This window comes from Festucalex cinctus, chromosome 20 (assembly GCF_051991245.1).
Source record: "Festucalex cinctus isolate MCC-2025b chromosome 20, RoL_Fcin_1.0, whole genome shotgun sequence".
NCBI lineage: Eukaryota > Metazoa > Chordata > Actinopteri > Syngnathiformes > Syngnathidae > Festucalex > Festucalex cinctus.
Genome location: NC_135430.1, coordinates 8907631 through 8926251, shown reverse-complemented (window position 1 = coordinate 8926251; position 18621 = coordinate 8907631). Strand labels below are relative to the sequence as shown.

Sequence of the window (18621 nt, the reverse complement as noted above, 5' to 3'; positions counted from 1 at the left end):
GTAGCGAACATAGGACTTGCTTTGATTTTTTTTTTCTTTTTACCCAAGGTAGGAAAAGGCGGTGCGTCAAATCAGGATATTGAAGGAGGCGTGGAGCTTAAAATGGACCAAATTTAGTGGGGCAGAAAAAGGTGTGTGCAGTGAAAAGGGGGTCGGCCAACTCTATTGGGATGTTGGGGGCATATTGAAGGGCAATTTAGGAAAAATGAGAGCGATATTTAAGGATGTACGTGACACTTAAAATGTGGCCTACAGGAAATTAAATAAGCCAAAATGTAGGTGTCTGGAGTTCTTTGTGGGTTGTTTAGGGGGTGTGTTACTGGTGCGAACTCATTGCCATCCTCCAAGCATCAGCCAGGGCGTGCATTAAAAGTCCAGTAGCTGGAGATGATGAAGATGAGGAGAGAAAAAAACAAAACAAAACAAAAAAACAGCGCCTGCTACCTGTTCAATTTAGCATCACGCGCATATTCGGGAAGATATTTATACACCAGCCTGCGTGGGTGCGCGCGTGTGATGGAATCAGGAGGAAAATAAACGATGGAGTCAGTGTGTGCATGTGACTAAATTTAGCGCGCATCACAAGTGGACGCGGGTGCACGGCCGACACCATAAAAGCGATGGTTGGGGCGGCATGCGTGCGGATTAGCGAGAGCCTTTGGACGCACCCCTCCCTCGGCTGCAGCTGTCCCAAAAGGCTGCTTGTGCAATCTACTATCAATGACTTAATCAGCTAACGCCCGTCCGCGCACCCCCAACACCAACACTGACCTTTGAAACATCTTTCCATCGCACATTTGCTTTTTGGAATTAACGTCAACTCGTCAAGAATCACAAGCAAGCTGGGAACACAAAATGCACAAAAGCATTAGCACGCACCCCTTCACTCCGTGCACCTTAAAATATAAAAACATCAAATTCTATGCCACTTTCACTTCCTGTAGTGTTTTTTTTTTTTTTTCTTCCCCCTTAAGTCATGCATGCCTTTCAACATCCTGACCTGGTGACTTTGGCGCACCCCTCCCTCCCCAGAGAAACCCGCCAAAAACTCAAGATCATTTTCTTTTATATTTACTTGTTGTAGGTTCCATATGTTTAAATTGGTGCACCCCATTTAACAAACTGCCTTGGCACGCCCCCTTTTTCACACACCATAAAAAAAAAGTTATTCAGCCTTTCCCAAATCTTTTAAGCAATACACCCCCCCCCCCCCCCACCCCCCCCACTCCTCAACATAATTTCAGGAGCCCCACATGCACTCACAAAAAATGTCAAACTCACGAGTTATTTTCTTCCATTTGCACTTTCTGTTCAGGAAGTTTTCTAAAAGTTTTTTGATACACACATTCTGACCTAGCTACTTGGTACACCCCCTTCCTGGGCACACACTCCGTCAAAAAGTCAAAACTCATTTATATCCTATTTTCATTTTATGTAGAAAAATCTCTCCATGTTTTTGACGCGCACATCCCATCCCGGTGACATGGCGCACCTCCACAAAACAGCATCCTTAAAAAGTCAAAACAGCTCTTTAAAACAAAAAACTGCCAATAGAATTCATTTTCCCAAATTGTCAAGTCACGCACCCCCTCCACAACCTGACATTGTTGGCGCACTTCCTAGATTCCCTATTTTACAAATCACACACACACTAGATCTAAATTTTCCCTTGTGCATACCTTAAAAAAAAAGTGATTTCTGTAGGTCGCACAATATCTAGACTTGATGCAACCCCTCTTCCCAACCGGAAGACAGGGCGCACCAAAAAGGAGGGACAAAAAACAAACATATATATATTTTGTTTTTTTTCACTGACCCTTTCTGAAGAGCATTCTTCCTTTTGAAGCCACGCACCCCCTTTGACAACCTGTGAGAAGTGGCGCACCCCCAGACCCAGCATCCACCCTTGGAATATTATTTTTAAACCTGGTTTTATTTGCATGACCCTTCTAAGTTAGCCATTCTTAAACTTGTCAACAACCATCTTCAACATCCTGACTTGGCGCACCCCACTTCCCCTCTGCATATACGTTAGTCCCCCCCATTTCACACCAAACATAGAGATGAATGTTTAAACATAACACTGCAGCCCAGAGCTTATAACAATATGACATTTTTGCAAAAGTAGCAAAAAAAATGTATATCGTTTTTTTTTTTTTTTTAAATCGCAGAGCACTGACAGAACAATTTTTCATGTTTTTTTTTTTTTTTTTTTTTTTTTTTGCTTTTTAGCTTTGGTGGCTTGCTGGGAGCATTCGGGACAATTTACAGCTGGCGTCAAGCTCGCAAGCAAAGATGACGACACGAGCTTCCTGCGCAGCCGTCGCGCTCCACCTTGTCCCAGCTGCTCGTTCGCCCGCCGCCGGCGCACCACCTCGCCTTTTGAAGGCGGACGCCGGCCGCGACTAAACAATGGGCGTGACTCAGCGGCGGGAAAAGGAAAACAATCGCTCACAGGAGTGAATCAGGAGTCAAGGACGTCGCGAGGGTGACGCGGCACTCCCGACCCCGCCGTTCGCTACGCCGCCGAATTTCAGGGCAAAAGTTCAAAAACAAAAACGATGACAAGTTGCCATTCCATGGATGAAACATACAGTAATGAAAGTGTAGCTAATGTAAGTAATATGTTGAAGTGTAATAAATGTCTATTTAACAGAAGTGAAATTAACATTTAATTAATATGTAATTAAAGTAGAATTAACAACTTAACATATATTTGATATGCAATAGAGGTGGCATCAATCATGTGTAATTTGTCTATGAACTTGTGTAATTAACATGTAATTAACATGTATTAAATTTGTAGTTAACATATTGATTTGGATTTTATCATGCAATGATTGGGGGTGTGTGTGTGCATGCATCTGTACCGCACCTGCCACCACTTCCACTTGACGTGCATGAAAAAAAGACAGTCTGGGAACATCCTGTCATCTTGACGTGTCCGACAGGAAGTGCTGTTCTGTGAAATTCGCACCCCCATTTGTTTTTGATGGCTGGTAGGTAGCACTTCCCCTAAAGAAAAAAAAAATAGTGTGTAATTAACATGTAACTGATTTGATTGCATACACAGAGACAAATTACAAAAAAAATCAATTAAATTTAAAGCAAAATGTGTGAAGAAAATGATGACAATGACACTAGAACAAAACATTTAAAAATTAAGTAAAAATAAAGAGAAATTGAAAAAAAATAAAAATAAATTGTGCATTGTTGCACAACTTTTCTCCCTGAAAAGAATTTTTGTTGTCCCTTTTGTGTGTTGGCACCTCATGAGCTCACTTTGCTTCACTAACCGCATCGAAATGTTGGGCTTGTACTGCCAGCTGTCGCCACGAGGGGTCAGCTGAGCTACATCGAGCGGAGAGCTCCTGACAAGAGAGGAGTGATATCTTTATTTCATTCTGAAATGAACATTACATCATTTTTCATTGCGCTGCAAATTGCAGTAATCATTGAATTGATTAAAATAAATAAATAAAAATAGGCAAATTGTTTTATTGACTTTAAATGAATATGGTGTATTTGAATTATATTTACAAAATAGGAAAGCACTTTCTTAAAAAAAATAAAAACTTCAAATAAACAAAGTGCCCAAGTGCTCCTTGTTGTAAGGTCGCTGCACCATTATACTTTTTTTTTTCCACCTTAAACGCACCCCGATAACAGCTTACATCACTTTGAAGATACGCACCCTCCTTTAACATTCCAAATTGGTGCGTTCCCTCTCTCCCATACACACAACACAAAAGTCTAAACATTTTCCATTTTCACTTCCTGTTGGCGACATACTTTGAAATATACGCACCCCCTTCAACATTCTGACTTGGCGCACCCTTCTCCATTCACACATCCTACCAAAAAAGTCAATATAACTACCAGTTTTCTTATAATTTCACTGTTTGCTGGTCCCATTGATATTAAATCAAGTCAAGTCAACTTTATTAAGTTACGCACCCCACTTCAACATTGCAAATTCGTAATTTGGTGCACCCCCCTTCCATGCAGACCCCACAAATAGTCAAAATTTTATCCATTTTTACTTTCTGATGGAGGCATACTTTGAAAAATACGAAGCTCACCCCTGCCAATATCCCGACTTGGTGCACCCCCTTGCCCCCCAAAACGCACCGTACAAAAAAAAGTCAATTTAACAACTTAAGTTTTAGCAGTTTATCACTACCTATGGAGTTTGTTAGCCCCTTAATATCTTTGCAGGTCGGCGCACCCCCCTCTCTTTTTTTCAGGTTTTCACTACATTCGAAGTTACGCACCCCCTTCAACATGTGCAACTTAGCAAGGCAAAAAACCCACCAGCTTACTTATGTCACTCTTTGTTGGTCTCATGGGTTTCAAGTTGCGCACCATTCCTCAACAAATTATCAGTTTGGTGCACCCCTCACTCCCTTGTACACCCCACAAATAGTCAAAACTTTTTCCATTTTCACTTCCTGTTGGAGCCATATTTGGACAGATACACCCCCCCGCCAATATCCTGACTTGGCGCACCCCCTTTCCCCTCAAAAAACACCCTACAAAAAAAGTCAATAAAACAACTTTTTTCAACGTTTTTCACTACTTTGAAATTTGATAGTCCCTTAACATTGGTAACTTAGCAGGTCGGCGCACCCCACTCTCCTGCACAAGATAACTGGGGTGTGCGTGTAATAAAACTGCTGACTAAGGAGAAGTCAGCGCTCAAGTGGCATGCTTTTGTTGTGGGCTGGTAGGAATGTCAAGGCCTCGGCGGTAAGTGCATGTCAGAGTGGCCGCCAACACTACACTATCGGCACTTTGTTCCATTGCGTGTGCGTGGCGGTAGTTAGTATGCAGCGAGACGGGGAGGTGCCCGCTTCGCTCCCCCGTGTCGCCGTAATCAAGGGGACGCGGCCGACTTGGGACGGATAAATCACTCCTCGCTCGTCTCTGCCCGCCGATGGCCGACGTGCGCGCTCGCCACGAGACGCTTTGATAATGTGCACACAGTAGTTATGGAAAGTCTACACACCCCTTGATCAAATGCCAGGTTAGGAGGGAATTATGAAGAAGAAAATCTGGCATTTAAAAAGGGGTGTGTAGACTTTTTATGGTCCTTGTATGTGCCACTCGTTCTCTCTTTGTTCATCTGTGTTTTTCAGCATCATAAATCCTACAAGAGGGTGGAAATCACTCAAAGGGAGGAAATAAAACATGAAGTGAGGACAAGTTTAAAGCGTGTGAAGGGAAAGGTCGCCTAATTGAATACCGACGAGCTCGGCGGCAGAGTGCCGAGCGATTTACGACGTGCTTATCTCCTGTAAAAAAAGCATGGAGAAAAAAATAAATAAAAAACAATCTTGCGTGCAGCTGACGTTCTGAATCAAAAATTTAATAACAATCAAAATCCTGGCTTAAACGCGAACGGTCGCCGTGCAGCTGCAAGGCTTTTAATTGAATTCCGGGAAATCCCTGGAGGAAGACGGCTGCTGCGACGACGTGTTACAGTAGCGGCCGCGCGCCACAAGACGGTGGGCCAGCTATGCGGCAGCAGCTGCACGCCGCCGCGACCGATTTAGCCGCGCGCGCGCGCATTTTTTCCCATTAACAGCAGAGGTTGGAAGCTTGCGTGGCGCCAATTAGCCGCCGCCTGCAAGTCAAAATAGATGCCAGGCGGCCTTGGGGGATTGACGGGCCGGCGACCCGTTCACGTGCGATGACGACGGAGGGAAAAATTGGGGGGAAAAAAATAGCGCTGGCGTCACCCGCTGGCTCCTGGCATGCTACATGCTAACCTCCGCAAGGCTGCAAATAAATTCTTTTCCTTTATGGATTTTATTTAAGGTTCAACAAGGTCTTAAACAATTAATCAATAATCAATATAGTTGATTAATTAGATCATCACTGAGTTTGAATGTGATTGGTTCATTCTGAACACAACCACAGCCCCAGTTATAAGAGGGTGTACAAACTTATGCAGCCACATCTTTTTTTTCAGTTGAGTTGTACAGGTCACATTGTTGGTGGAAAAAGTTTTTAAAATGATGGATCTCATTTTTTTTTATATCACAAATACTTTTGAACAGGGGTGTGCAGACTTTTGATATACACTGAAAAGGATTCAGCTCTAAAAAGTTAAGTTAAAAAAAATAATAAAAATTACAGTTAGAATCAGATTTACAAAAATGGTTCACTTTTTGGTGTGTTGTGTTAGCAAAATCCTTCCAGAAAATTCCAGCAAACTTGACATATGATTGGGGGTGGGGCCTATCTTTCCTGATTTTGCAAGAAATAACGCAAAAAATCTTCAGATGCGAGTAAGCGAACGGGACAATTTGTTTGCGATGGGTCGTAGTTGAGGGGGGTTTGTTTGTCAGGATACATGTTGCCCGCTGTCTTATCTTTGCGCTTTTGCAATGGTGGTGGTGTGTGTGTGTGTGTGTGTATGTTGGGGGGTGGGGGGGGGTAAACCTGTTTACTCTAAAGGGGGAGGGCCTTCATCTATTGTCCCTCCACTTGTGCCGCCTTTTGACTTCCCGTCTTGGAACTTTTGGCATTTTTCCTCTTGTTGTTGTTTTGGGAAGGGGGTCACCAGCTCGGCATTCCTCGGCTCTTTTCACTCGCACGTGGGGAGAGTCGCCTTATCTTTTACGCGCCTTTTCCTGCGTTGACGAAGTGCAAACTTTCGTGCTCAAGGGCCACGGTGAAGTTTGGCTCGCGTCATTTGGACGCGAGGTCATTTTAAGTGCTTCAAATGGACGGGTAAAAGTATCTCAAGTAATTCTTTTTGAATTAGATTATTTCAGGATGAGTTTTAAATTCATATTACAACATTCATAATTTAGTCGATCAATTATTGAAACAAGTAAAAATAATCATAAAATATCAAAAAACATTATTTAATGAAAAATGAATAAACGTTTTAATTAAACTTATTTGGAGGGGTTGTCTAAATTAATGTAACAAATACAATTGTTTAATTAAATAAATCACGTAATTCTTTGTAAATGCAATTATACTGTACTGTATTAACGATAAATAAATAAATACTACATGCATGGAAAATTGTTCAAACCAACCCATTTAAGGAGTAAAGAGCAAAGCTAATGCAACAAATAAAAGTGTATTATGATGAAAAATTAGTTTTAACAAAATAAAATTGCATTTGTAATTCACACAATTATGAGTTATTAATTACTTAAAAACACAGTAAGTAAAATTGTTCAGTTAAATTATTGAATGAAAAATGCATAAAAAACAGCTTCAAATATATAGAATTAAAAAAACAAAGAAATCTGCTAAATTAATGCAACAAATACTTGCAAAATTTGCAAGTCATGTAATTTAGTAATCATAATTAAATGATCAATTATATAAAAACATATTTAAACAAAATTGCTCAAAATAAATCAAATAAAAACATTTTATTGAAGCAACCTTTCAAGAAAAAACTGCAAAATGAATGAAACAAATAGAAAAATGTGTCTACCTAATGAAATGAAAAATTTAGTTAGTCCATTCCATTCCCAGCTTGTGGGCGGGGCTGCTGTGACACAAATAGCGACGGTGCTCATTTTTGGCCGTCCGTTACGCAACGCGCGCTAAGCTAATGGAGCAGGTTTACGCGCACTCGCGGTTGGGAGCGAAGCTTTAATTGTCACCAGGGGGGACAAAAACAAGATTTACACGGCAGGTTTATTGGGAGTCCGGCTTGCAGGCACGCCAGCCCCTCCCCCAAACTAACAAACAAGCCAGATTGGCCGGTTGACTTTGAGATTTTCAGCCAATTTTTGCCGTTCAAAAGCAACCTACAAATGCCTCCATTTCATATCATTGTCCTTCCATGCTTCACTCCTCCCACTCTCACTTATGCCCTCATACAATCCACCCCTCCTCCTGTACTTAAATAAATAGCTTTAAATTTTGTCAATATGCTTTTGTCCCACTTGTTTGAAAAGGAGAGAGAGTCTACAGTGATGTCACATACAGTGATGATTTAGTTGATGGCTTCTCTGAGGGTCTTGCGAGTGAACACCCTTTTAATCCTCTCAATGAGATTAGACACATTTGCCCCACGAATATGAGCCACATTAGCATTCGTCAGCGCAACCCGCCAACTTTGTTGCAAGCGCAACGACAAAAACTATGAGCACAAAGATTTGTGAGTCCAAGTTGGGCAATCCGCACGGCTTTGCGGGCGACACCAAACTGTAGATGCATGAAGAAGATTGCCCAGAGTGCGTCGCACCAGCATCGGGGGATTAGCGCCAAGCAAAGATTAAGCAAATTAGCCGCGATGGTGCGGCCCGAAATAAACAGTTGCCGTGGAAGCGAGCGCGGCACAAGTCGGGATGTAGAGCAGCGTGGTTTTTAAGAGATTGCAAAAGAAGGAAAGAATCAATTGGCTGTTTCACAATGACAACCTAGGTGAGTTTTGGGTTCTTTTCATGGATGTTGTAGTATGATTTGGAGTATAGATATACCATAAATCAGTGGTAGAATCTCTTCAACTCCCCAAGTCAAATTGTTTTGGATGAACAAGATATGAAGTCTGTTTGAAATTTGTATTACAAGTATATACAGTAACTTTTATCTATCAATTTTAAATGCAGTCTGACAAAAGAAGGAAAAAAATTGTGATTGTTTTTTGATGAATATGTTATATTGTAGTTATTTACTTGCATTGGTCATAGAATATTTGTTTTAGTCGAAATAATATGAAAGATGGTTAAGCAGCACAAGATGGCAGGTGGTCTAATACTTTTGTTAAGCACTTGCGTCTATTTTTAGCTGCACTCCTAAAGTCAATTAAAACTGCGAGCAGTGATGAATGGGCCTCGCACCCGCTTCTCTCAGGGCCAAACCTCCAAAAGAAACAAATATGACAATTTAGCGTGGTCCATTTTAGCAAAATTACAGACCTGAAATTTGAACCGCTTCAAACCGAAACGGTCAACTTCCTGTTCAATTTCGTCCGCGGTTCCTTGAGACTTTTTGGTGCATCATATCACGATCAGCATGTCAACTAAATTTTATGTTGACTAGTGAAACCCGTATGGGGGGTGAATATTCGAACTTTATAGGTTGGTGCTATTGAGTTGAGGGGCTTGTCAAAAGTTTGGTGAATAGCCCCTTAACGCAAAAACGCCATTAATTTTCCGAAATATATACATATGTAGCTAAGTAGTCAGACTGATAAGCTTGTGTTTTGTTGAACGTGTTGCTGGGTTGGGAACCAGTAAGCAGGAAATCACGTTTGCGTTGGCGTCTTTGCCAGAAATCCGATCAAGTCGTCATTTAACGACTGTGACTGTTGTTCAAGTAAACAACATATGTTCAGCCAACGCGTGGCAGATGGTTGCGCATCGGCAACGTATGTCGATTTATTTGCGCCACTTGTCGATCGGCTGTCAAAAATGTTCGTGAAGATGAAACGGTCATCGAGACCTTCGATCACATTGTTGTTTTCCTGTGGTATTTTTAACGCTACTGTTATGTTTCTGGCCCTGCGATTGGCTGGCAACCAGTCCAGGGTGTCCCCCGCCTACTCTCCGGAGCCAGCTGAGATAGGCGCCAGCACCCCCCGCGACCCTTGTGGGGAATAAGCGGTCAAGAAAATGGATGGATGGATGTTATGTTTCTGGTTCAAAGTGACATTTTCAAGCTGGCAGGAATAGCTTAAAAAATAATAATAATAAAATAAAAAAATAAGCCGTTTTTCAGTATGGATCTCATCGACTTATATACAATGAAAAATCTCACGTGTCATATTTACAACTTCAGATTGGAAAAAAAAAACAACAAAAAAACATTTTGACTCACCTAAAATGACAAAAACTTATTTGGTGGAGTCTATCAATGACATCACTTATGAATCAAAAAAATTAAGACATGACAGCCGATAAGCGATTTTGCATACAATGCAAAATATCGCCCGATTTCGATCCAGCTGATCAGTGTAAAGTCTAATAGAAACCATTTGAACAAGATGACCTAAACGTTTTTCACAATATCAAAACTACCTTCCTCCCCTCACAGCCAATCACAGAGATGAACGAGTCGAGCCTTCGCCGGATCCCCCCAGACCAGTCGTCGGGGAGTCTGCGCACCTTCGGTACCCCCCGCCATGCGAGTGTCACCAACCCCATTCTGTCCAAGCGGGTGTGCTTCTACAAGAGCGGCGATCCCCAATTCAGCGGCCTGCGCATGGTCGTCAACAGCCGCACCTTCAAAACCTTCGACGCCCTCCTGGACAGCCTGTCCAAGAAGGTGCCACTGCCGTTTGGGGTGAGGAACATCACCACCCCCAGGGGGATCCATGCCATCAACACGCTGGATGAGTTGGAGGACGGCAAGTCGTACATCTGCTCTGACAACCACAAGGTGAAGCCCATCAACCTGGCACTGGCCAGGAGGAAGCTGGCACCCTGGTACCATGCCAGGCCTGTGAGCTCCCGCCGCCGGAACTTGCAGCGGGCCAGGGCCTTCCCCGGACGGCAGGAACCCATGCTTGTGCACACGCCAAAGAGACTGGTGGTCTTTCGTAATGGGGATCCCTCGGTCAAACACACGGTGGTGCTCCAGAAGAGGAGCACAACCACGTTTGAGTGGATTCTGGAATATATTTCGGAGATGATGCAGTTCCACGTGGTGAAGCTACACACGGCTGATGGCAGACGCGTAAGTGCATCCATAACTTTACATGTATCCCCTTTAGGCAGCAGTATGACTGACCCATATAGGACTTTCTTAGCTCTGTCCTGTAAATGGCTGGCCCATAAAAGGAAAGTCTTAAGCTTCTTTAGCATGCACTCTAATCCCTTGCGATGCATTCTGGGATACTGCCATGTAAGGCAACTGGTCAGGGATCTGCTTTCAAATACGAAGATCCTCATGACATGCACACCAATGATATTAGTTGGGTCTGCAAATATTTTTTTCCCCAAAAAAATCTGTCTGGCTGTGTTACACTTTCGGAAAGTGAGACTTGTTTCATTCGCTGAAGGTGGAAGGGCTCCCAAGCTTGATCTTGTGCTCCGGCGTGGTAGTGGCGGCGGGCAAAGAACCATTCAGACCTGCAAACTACAACGCCCAAAAGTCGCCGGGATCCATGAGGCCACCCGGCAACCGGATGAGCGTCAGAAGACTGAAGGCTTTGAACCGTAAGTCCAATTCATTTCAATCTAGTAGGGCCTTCAGTCATGTGACATGCGTAATCTACCTAGTATGACGGGATAAAGCCTGAGAAAGTGCTGACGCGATGTGAACATGCATAACACCACAGATTGCCTACATACAGCATCTGTGAGGCTGACTAGTCATAGACAGACCATCTTTCTAATTGGGTTTTTATCTTCTTCTTTCATGCCTCCTGGGTATCCTCCTAATCTACTGCTGCATGAAATCTTCTGACATTTTTTCGTCCTCTTCCTGGCTGAGAAGGCAAAAAGAAGTCGTCGTCATACGGGTCCAAGTCGAGAAACTTCTCCACATCCTCAGAGCGCTACATCGTGAACAAGATTCATAATTCCCTCATGGAAAGCTCGTGCGACCTGCCCAGCCACCCTGCCAATTCCGGAGGATACGACTCCGGACATGTAGCTGCCGAAACAGAGGGTGAAGACCTGGACTGCGTGCAGCCTGATGAGGACGACATCGAAAAGTCCTTTCGGGTGAACCACGATGGTAGCATGACAGTGGAGATGAGGGTGCGCTTGACTGTCAAGGAGGAGGAAACCCTCCACTGGACGACCACCCTGACTCGCTCCAGCGTGGCCAATCAGCTCGACATGGCCTGTTTGCCCGAGCCGGAGTCAGAGCAGGACGTCTGTCCCACCACGCCAGATTTACAAGACACCGTCTCCTCCAACAACACTATCAACAAGGATGAATCCAAAGACGACCACGATGAGAATCCGCCGTCACTAGGCAACGGTGTTTTAAGTCAAAGCAGTTACGAAGAGGACGCTGTCAAAATAGAGGCAACGTCTACTAGGAGAGCCCCAACCCCGGGACAAACACAAATCAGAAAGAAACAAGCTTCAATGGAGAGCATTGAATCCACTGGATCTTACTCTTACCGGGAAGAGACAGAAAATGGAGCCCTGACAGAGCAGTACTGCATAGTAAGGCAGAACAGCACCAGGCCAATCCCCAAACCGAGAAGGCTCAGCTCTGTGGACGCTATCAGCATGAACACAAATACGTCATCATATAAATCGGCTGAAATCACGCATATGGAATCCAGCGGGGAGGAGATCAATGAAACTATCTTGCATATCTATGAACAGCAAACTTGCCAGGATAATTACAACGCAAATGTGGATTCATTTTATAGGCCCGCTACTTCAGAAACGGGAAATCTACACACAAATGACGATTTTGAACACGATTCCTGGGAACCCTCAACAGCCTCTGAATCGGTTCGCATCTGGAATACTGGGAACAAGCTAGTAACAACAGATTTTCCTTCTGCTAAGCATGGCAGAGTACAGGCGTCGACACAGGTAACCAAGGCCAAAGGCAAAGAAAAACAACCTCGACCTAAGACCAGAAGGAGCCCTAAAGTCAGAAACAAAGGCATGATATGTCTTCGGTCGCCTGGTAAACATCAGAGAGAAAATGTAACAGGAGACACAAAGAAACGCAAGAAAGCAACAGCATTCTCCAGCTCCGGGTTCATCAGAAAGATTTATGGCAATAAATTAAAACCCGCAAAAAGCCCAACAAAGCTCAAAAGGAGAACGACCAAAAATGTGAATGAGAACTCTGGCACAAAGAGCACAAAGCCATCAGATAAAACTAACCAAAAAACACTCCACAACCCAAACATAAGTGAGGCACGGGGAGTGATGACCCGGCAGACGTCAGTGAACCGAGACAAGCATCATGACGTCAGCATGCAAATGTCCCTGCCTGCTTTTGACTCCTCAAGCTCTGTTGCAAATGAATATGTCCAGAACTGGCTGAACAAAGTGCAACCTAAACAACCTACTGACTGCCCAAGAAAGACCACAGGGACAGAAAATCCAGAACGTATCCCTGCTGCTGTGGCGGAAAATGTCAGAGAATTAGCAATGCAAACATCGGCTGAGGATGTGCAGAGAACGTCTGTCAAAGATAGAATACAGTCCATGGAGAACAATATGGCTTCATCAAATCATCAGACAAATGGAGAAGGAATAAAAACTCAGCCTAAAACCAACAACATGATGTCACCTAGCAGTGAAACTGGAAATCATGCCGGATTTCAAGACTCTTCTGATGTTCATTCAACAGATCTACCTCTACCGCCTCTGCCCAAAGAAGAAATATCGGAAAAATCCGATCCAGAATGTCACGTGGCCTGCAACTCAAGGTGCGTGCAGCCAGCAGTAACAAGTCAAACGTCGGATAATCACCTGCCATCTGCCCAGGCTTTACCACATGCCCAGAACGTTATGAGAATCACTCAACTTCTGGAGGCTGAAGCTTCAAAGGAGGAAGAAACATTATCAAGATCTACATCTATCAAAAGGGCACCTTTGATCAGTAATGTGTCTCTGGAAAGGAAAATGTCCCTCAGAAAGTCTTGTATTGAAAAATTTACCATATGTAACAATGAAGAGCAACATAAAGCACCCTTGAATCTAAAGAGCAGCTCTTCTGTGTCTCCGAATAGTCTTCCCTCAGAAGAGAGGCTGTCCTCATTCAGCATGCCATCAAGTGAGGTTCCAACATCTCCAAATAATCTCCCGCTGCCCAGCCAAAAAATCATGGACAGTCCAAAATCACAACCCAAAAACGGGGCTTCTCAGCTTCCCAAAAGGTCGCAATCATTACAGCGCTATCCTGCGGTCAAGAAAACGTCACCGAATGTCAGCCCCTTGCCAAAGAAAAGGCAAACGCTGTCCAAATCCGATCAAAGTAAACAAACAACACATTCCAAATCGATGGACCTTGCATCACCACCAGTCAGACACAAGTCCAAAAGAAGGATGCTCTCCAAAAATTTGTCGTCAGATTCAGATGCTGCAGGCATAAGAAAGAACTCTTCCCAGACCATAAAACCTTCAGCATGTACTGTTGAAACTGCTAAACAGACCGATGAGCTCCAAAAGCAAGATCAAGAGAAATCCACAAGTGACTCAAAAGTAAAAGCACAGCTGCCAAATATCGTCAACCAGCCAAACGTGGAAGCAGTCCTTGAGAGTGTTTGCTCCTCCATCAAGTCCATCCAGCATATCACACAAAGTCCACTGTGCTTAGAAAAGTCCAAAAGCATGCCAGACTTTTCCTCCCACATAGCCTCCGTGTTTGGCTCCTCATCCAAAGTGCTCCTGGCGTTCTTGTCCATCGTGGCGATAAAAGACAGCATTGCCAACCTCAATGTGGACCAGGTGAAGGCGAATGACGTGAGTAGCACGGAGGCTTTGAGAATGATTGACTCCCTGAGGGAAATCTCTACAATGGAGGACACCCACCGATTCAAGGACAGTCTGCTGGCTTTATGGAAGTCGGCCTCGAGGCACATCGTGGAAAGCTGGAGGGACTTTCAGAGACTCGGAGACACATATCAAGAAGAACAGGCAATTGATGACCTCATTAAAGGGCTTGACATTCCCGAAATCCTTAAAGAAGAACTCGTGTCTCTCTCAGGTGGTTTTGTCAGCATGAGTCAAGAGAAGCTTATGGCTAATTCTGAGGGCTGCAGTTCTGGGACGGATGACCATAATGATGAGTTGACATATAGTGATGGACAGCAGAAATTGAATCTGGACCACGAATCACATTCTGCCATGCAACGATGCTCGAAAGAGGAATGCGAAGACAAACCACAAGGAGATGACTGCTATGTGGAACTGAATCCTAGCAGAAAGGCCAGTTCAGAAAAAGAGCAACCAGATATCGAAAGCAAAATGTGGTCTCTGGATGAAGTTCAACCAGAGAATGAAGACAAAGGATTGAAGGTTATTATAGAGGAAAGGAAATCTGGAGAGGATGAGGAGAATGAGGAAGAACTCAGAAACGAGATGCAGGACATACCTGGCTATAAAAGACTAATTTGTGACCCCGATCCAGAGAGAGACCATCCAAAGGATCTGGCCGATGACGTCTGCAACAACCTGCATGGTTGTGACGAAAACGCAGAGTCATCAGCGCTCGAATACGAGCAAATCCGAAGCTCGGCTGAGGAAGAGTTGAACTTCTGTGATAAAGCGTCAGAATCTGAGGATGAATGTGGCTATGTAGCGCAACACCAAGCTCCTATGACAGACACAAAATGTGACAAAGTGGAAGTTGCCAAAGACCAGTCTGACGAAGAGACTTCCCAGCCTGTTGCGGTAAGGGTGAGTCTTCTGGAGAAGCAGGTTGCTGATGCCCAGAAGACAAGTTATAACAAGGATCATGCCAAAAAGGTCTCGCTTTTGTCCGAAGAGTCCATTGAAACATTTCAGCAGAGCAGCCGATCCGCCCCGCAGTCGTCACTATCCTTCAGCTACGACTCCAGCGGTGTGGTAACTGTAGAGCCTGAAGGCAACAGGGTCAAGCTGATCCGGGAAATGTTCCTGGCGAAGAGTTTTGCAGATACTGCAAAGCAGGGCCTGAACACATCGCTGCCTTCTGAGACGTTAGAAAGTGGTCAGACGCGAACGTCAAGTGAGCAGTCAAGCAGTGAGGAAGATCCGGTGCGGAAGTACATCAGCAAAGGCTTCGTAAGGAGAACCATCGAAAGGCTTTACGGAAAGAGCAAAGCCGTCGAGAGGCCCCCGTCGGCCCCCAGAACCAAAAAGAAGCACTCCAACATTTTCTTGCCTTTTCACACAGCGAGATGCAAAGCGACGTCTGAGTTGTCTTACTTCAACTCCACCAACGCTCTGGACACTTTGACCGAGGCCACTCGTTGCATCGCGTTCAACGCACAAGTTGGGCCTGGCGACAGCGTTCCCATTGACGAGGGACGATGGCTCATCAGAGAGAACACTTTCATCCGGAAATCAGTTTCCGACCCGACCGGAATGAACAAAAATCTGGTCAACTCATCCCAAGATGAAGACGACTGTGAGGACACGCAAGAGGACACTCCCTACTCGCTTTTTAGCACCATGTCTGAACCAGAAGACCATAAAAAGTCCAAAAGATGCACCTATTTCTCTTTACCGCACACCAGCGACTCAGAGGTGTGTCATGATGAAACGAGCGTCCAGGAAGTAAAACCGGAGAGCGTTGCCAAAATGAGGCCAGAGAGAAACGGTTCCGTTGTCGGGATGCCGGACAACAAGGTGCACCCCTTGGTGGCGCTCCCAGTGGACGGTGAGGCAGTGGTGGTGGCGCAACCCAAGAAAGGACAGGGTGCGGTGACCCGAAGCCTGCAGGAGCCAGACGTGTTGGATCTGTTGTACAGCTTCTGTGGCGAAAATTGTCCCATCCTGTGATGGAATGATTCTTGAATATCGTCTTTGGTGCCTTTTTAATGTTGCCATAGCCTTGGCATGAACAATGACTTCACTTTGATGTGCTGTGTTTGTCTATTAGGAGCTTAACGGTACACATATTCCGATTTTTCGGTACAATACAAAGCAATACTGAGTTCTCACATGGAAAACTTAGGTAAGGGACAGGAAATGTAAGTACAAATTTGAAATTTTCCAATTTACCTTGGAATATTTATGCACTTACTTGCATCGTTTCCTAAAAACAATTGATGTTACACTTACCTTAGAAGAAACGACTAAACGACTAAAGAATAGTTTATGTTCATCTGGCAGTATTTCATTTGTGGGAGAAATGTCTACTAGCAGTCTTCATTTTTTATATTCCATTTTAAATGGTAACTGTTTACCACCTCAAAACCAACATACTCATCCAACCGTGATTTTTTTTTCAATTTATTTTTGTACGTGCCGTTACACCCCTAATGTAACATTCGGACCTCTCAGTGCATCTTGTGTAAATATAGGTGTGCATTTTGTTTTGTTTGTGTTCACGGTTTTTACTGGTCATCAGGACCGAAGCTCTGGGAAGAATTAGCGTAATCGTTTTTTAAAGCTCTTAAGAGAGATCAAGTCCCAGCAGATGTCAAGGGAGGAGGTGCAGCTATCATTCGACCTAAGGTTCGGCTCACAATGTACAGTATGTTTTTCGTACGTCGTTTGTAAGGGGGGTACATGCATACCGATTTTGAACATTTTCAGTTTTTTTTTTTTTCTCCAAAATGTGAGTCCCTAAACCACGATGGGGAGAAAAAAAAAAGCCAAGTGTGTACTTACTGTTTTTAGAATGTGTGGTGTATTACAGATGACCAAGACAACACCACACACACACAACCTTGTCTCGCGCAGTACCAAAAGATTGACTTGAGAGGCAGCAGGGTGCCACATGGCATCCAGGCCACTGGAAATCACAAAGAATAAAGTAGTAGTTGTAGACAAATAAATACCTTCTTGATTGGCTATCGGATTTGACCGCAAGGTAGCAAAATGTTCAAATTCGGACTAATTATTGGCATATGCGCAACCCGTGTTTTATTGTGCTTAGCTAGAATTGTGTTTTACTGGTTGAAAATGTGGCAGCTGTGAAGACTGTGTCTTTAAACTCTTGTGAGAAATTAAAAATGTGCATTTCCAAATTTATTCCATTGTGCCATTTACCATGTGTCAACACGACAGTCACTTCCACATACAAATAATCATCTGCTCATGACAGTGTTTGTCCTAAAAGGATACCTCGGTTGTTTTTCGACCTGGCCTGATCGCTATCAACTCCCCCAGCTTGAGGAAGCGTTTTTGTTGTTCCAAGCTTGTTTTTGCGAATGTCGAGCAGGCCTGTGTTGTGACAGGAGCATGGAGGAATGCACTAAAAGTAGAAAAACAAAACACACCAGTTACTGTTACACTCACTAAATGCTTGGAATACTTAAAAAAGAAGAAAAACAAACATATTCAGCAACGGCCACTAGGTGTCTCTGCTCATGTAGGTCTTCTCTGCATCCCTGTACAAAGAAAGTGAGCTGGCACAGCCACAAGCTGCAATGCTTTTGCAGTTTATTTAAATAAATATTTACAACTTTCTGTATAAATCTCATCTATGCACAAAGTCATAAGAAGGAGCCTTGAAGAATGTCTACTTTGTTTATTATAAATGTTATAGTATGCATTTATCTACACGATGACCATTTCATATAGTACAGTGTAAGTTATTAAGGAAAAGGGAGGATAACTGTGCGGTATTTAGAAAAAAAGAAGAAATGAAGCCACTCAATCAAATTCAGGCACAACAACAAAGCGAAATGGACAGCCTGCTACAAAAAAAGAAAAAAATAAAAGAAAAGAAAAAAAAAGAAAAGAAAAAAAAGAAAAAAAAAAGAAACAAATCATCATATAGGTTACAATGCCCCGTCGCTTTTATAGCGAACAGTATATGGCTCAGTTTAGAATAACAAGCACAAACGTGGTCTAAGAAAAGTAATTAACAACAACAATTAAAAGAGAAAAAAAAAACAAGAAAAAAAAAAAAACAAGCCCAAGATTCAGTTCTAAACATTTCTTCTTCGGAGATTGGTATATAAAATACTAACATTGTTAGTTTGAAATGTGACAAATTTTGATAGAAGGGGTGTAAAAAAAAAAAAAAAAAAAAAAAAAGAAACAGGTGATCGGCATTGAT

The 18621-nt window shown here is 43.4% G+C and overlaps 1 protein-coding gene across 1 annotated transcript; it reads left to right on the top strand.

Annotated features, from left to right (window-relative positions):
* Positions 1 to 8264: 8264 nt before the first annotated feature.
* On the top strand, positions 8265 to 17588 carry LOC144009286 (uncharacterized). Its single transcript, XM_077508940.1, has 4 exons — positions 8265 to 8403; positions 10015 to 10656; positions 10982 to 11138; positions 11419 to 17588. Exons 2-4 carry the CDS (start codon positions 10027 to 10029, stop codon positions 16389 to 16391), a joined length of 5760 nt encoding a protein of 1919 aa, XP_077365066.1. The 5' UTR covers positions 8265 to 8403; positions 10015 to 10026; the 3' UTR covers positions 16392 to 17588.
* The last annotated feature ends 1033 nt before the right edge of the window (positions 17589 to 18621 follow it).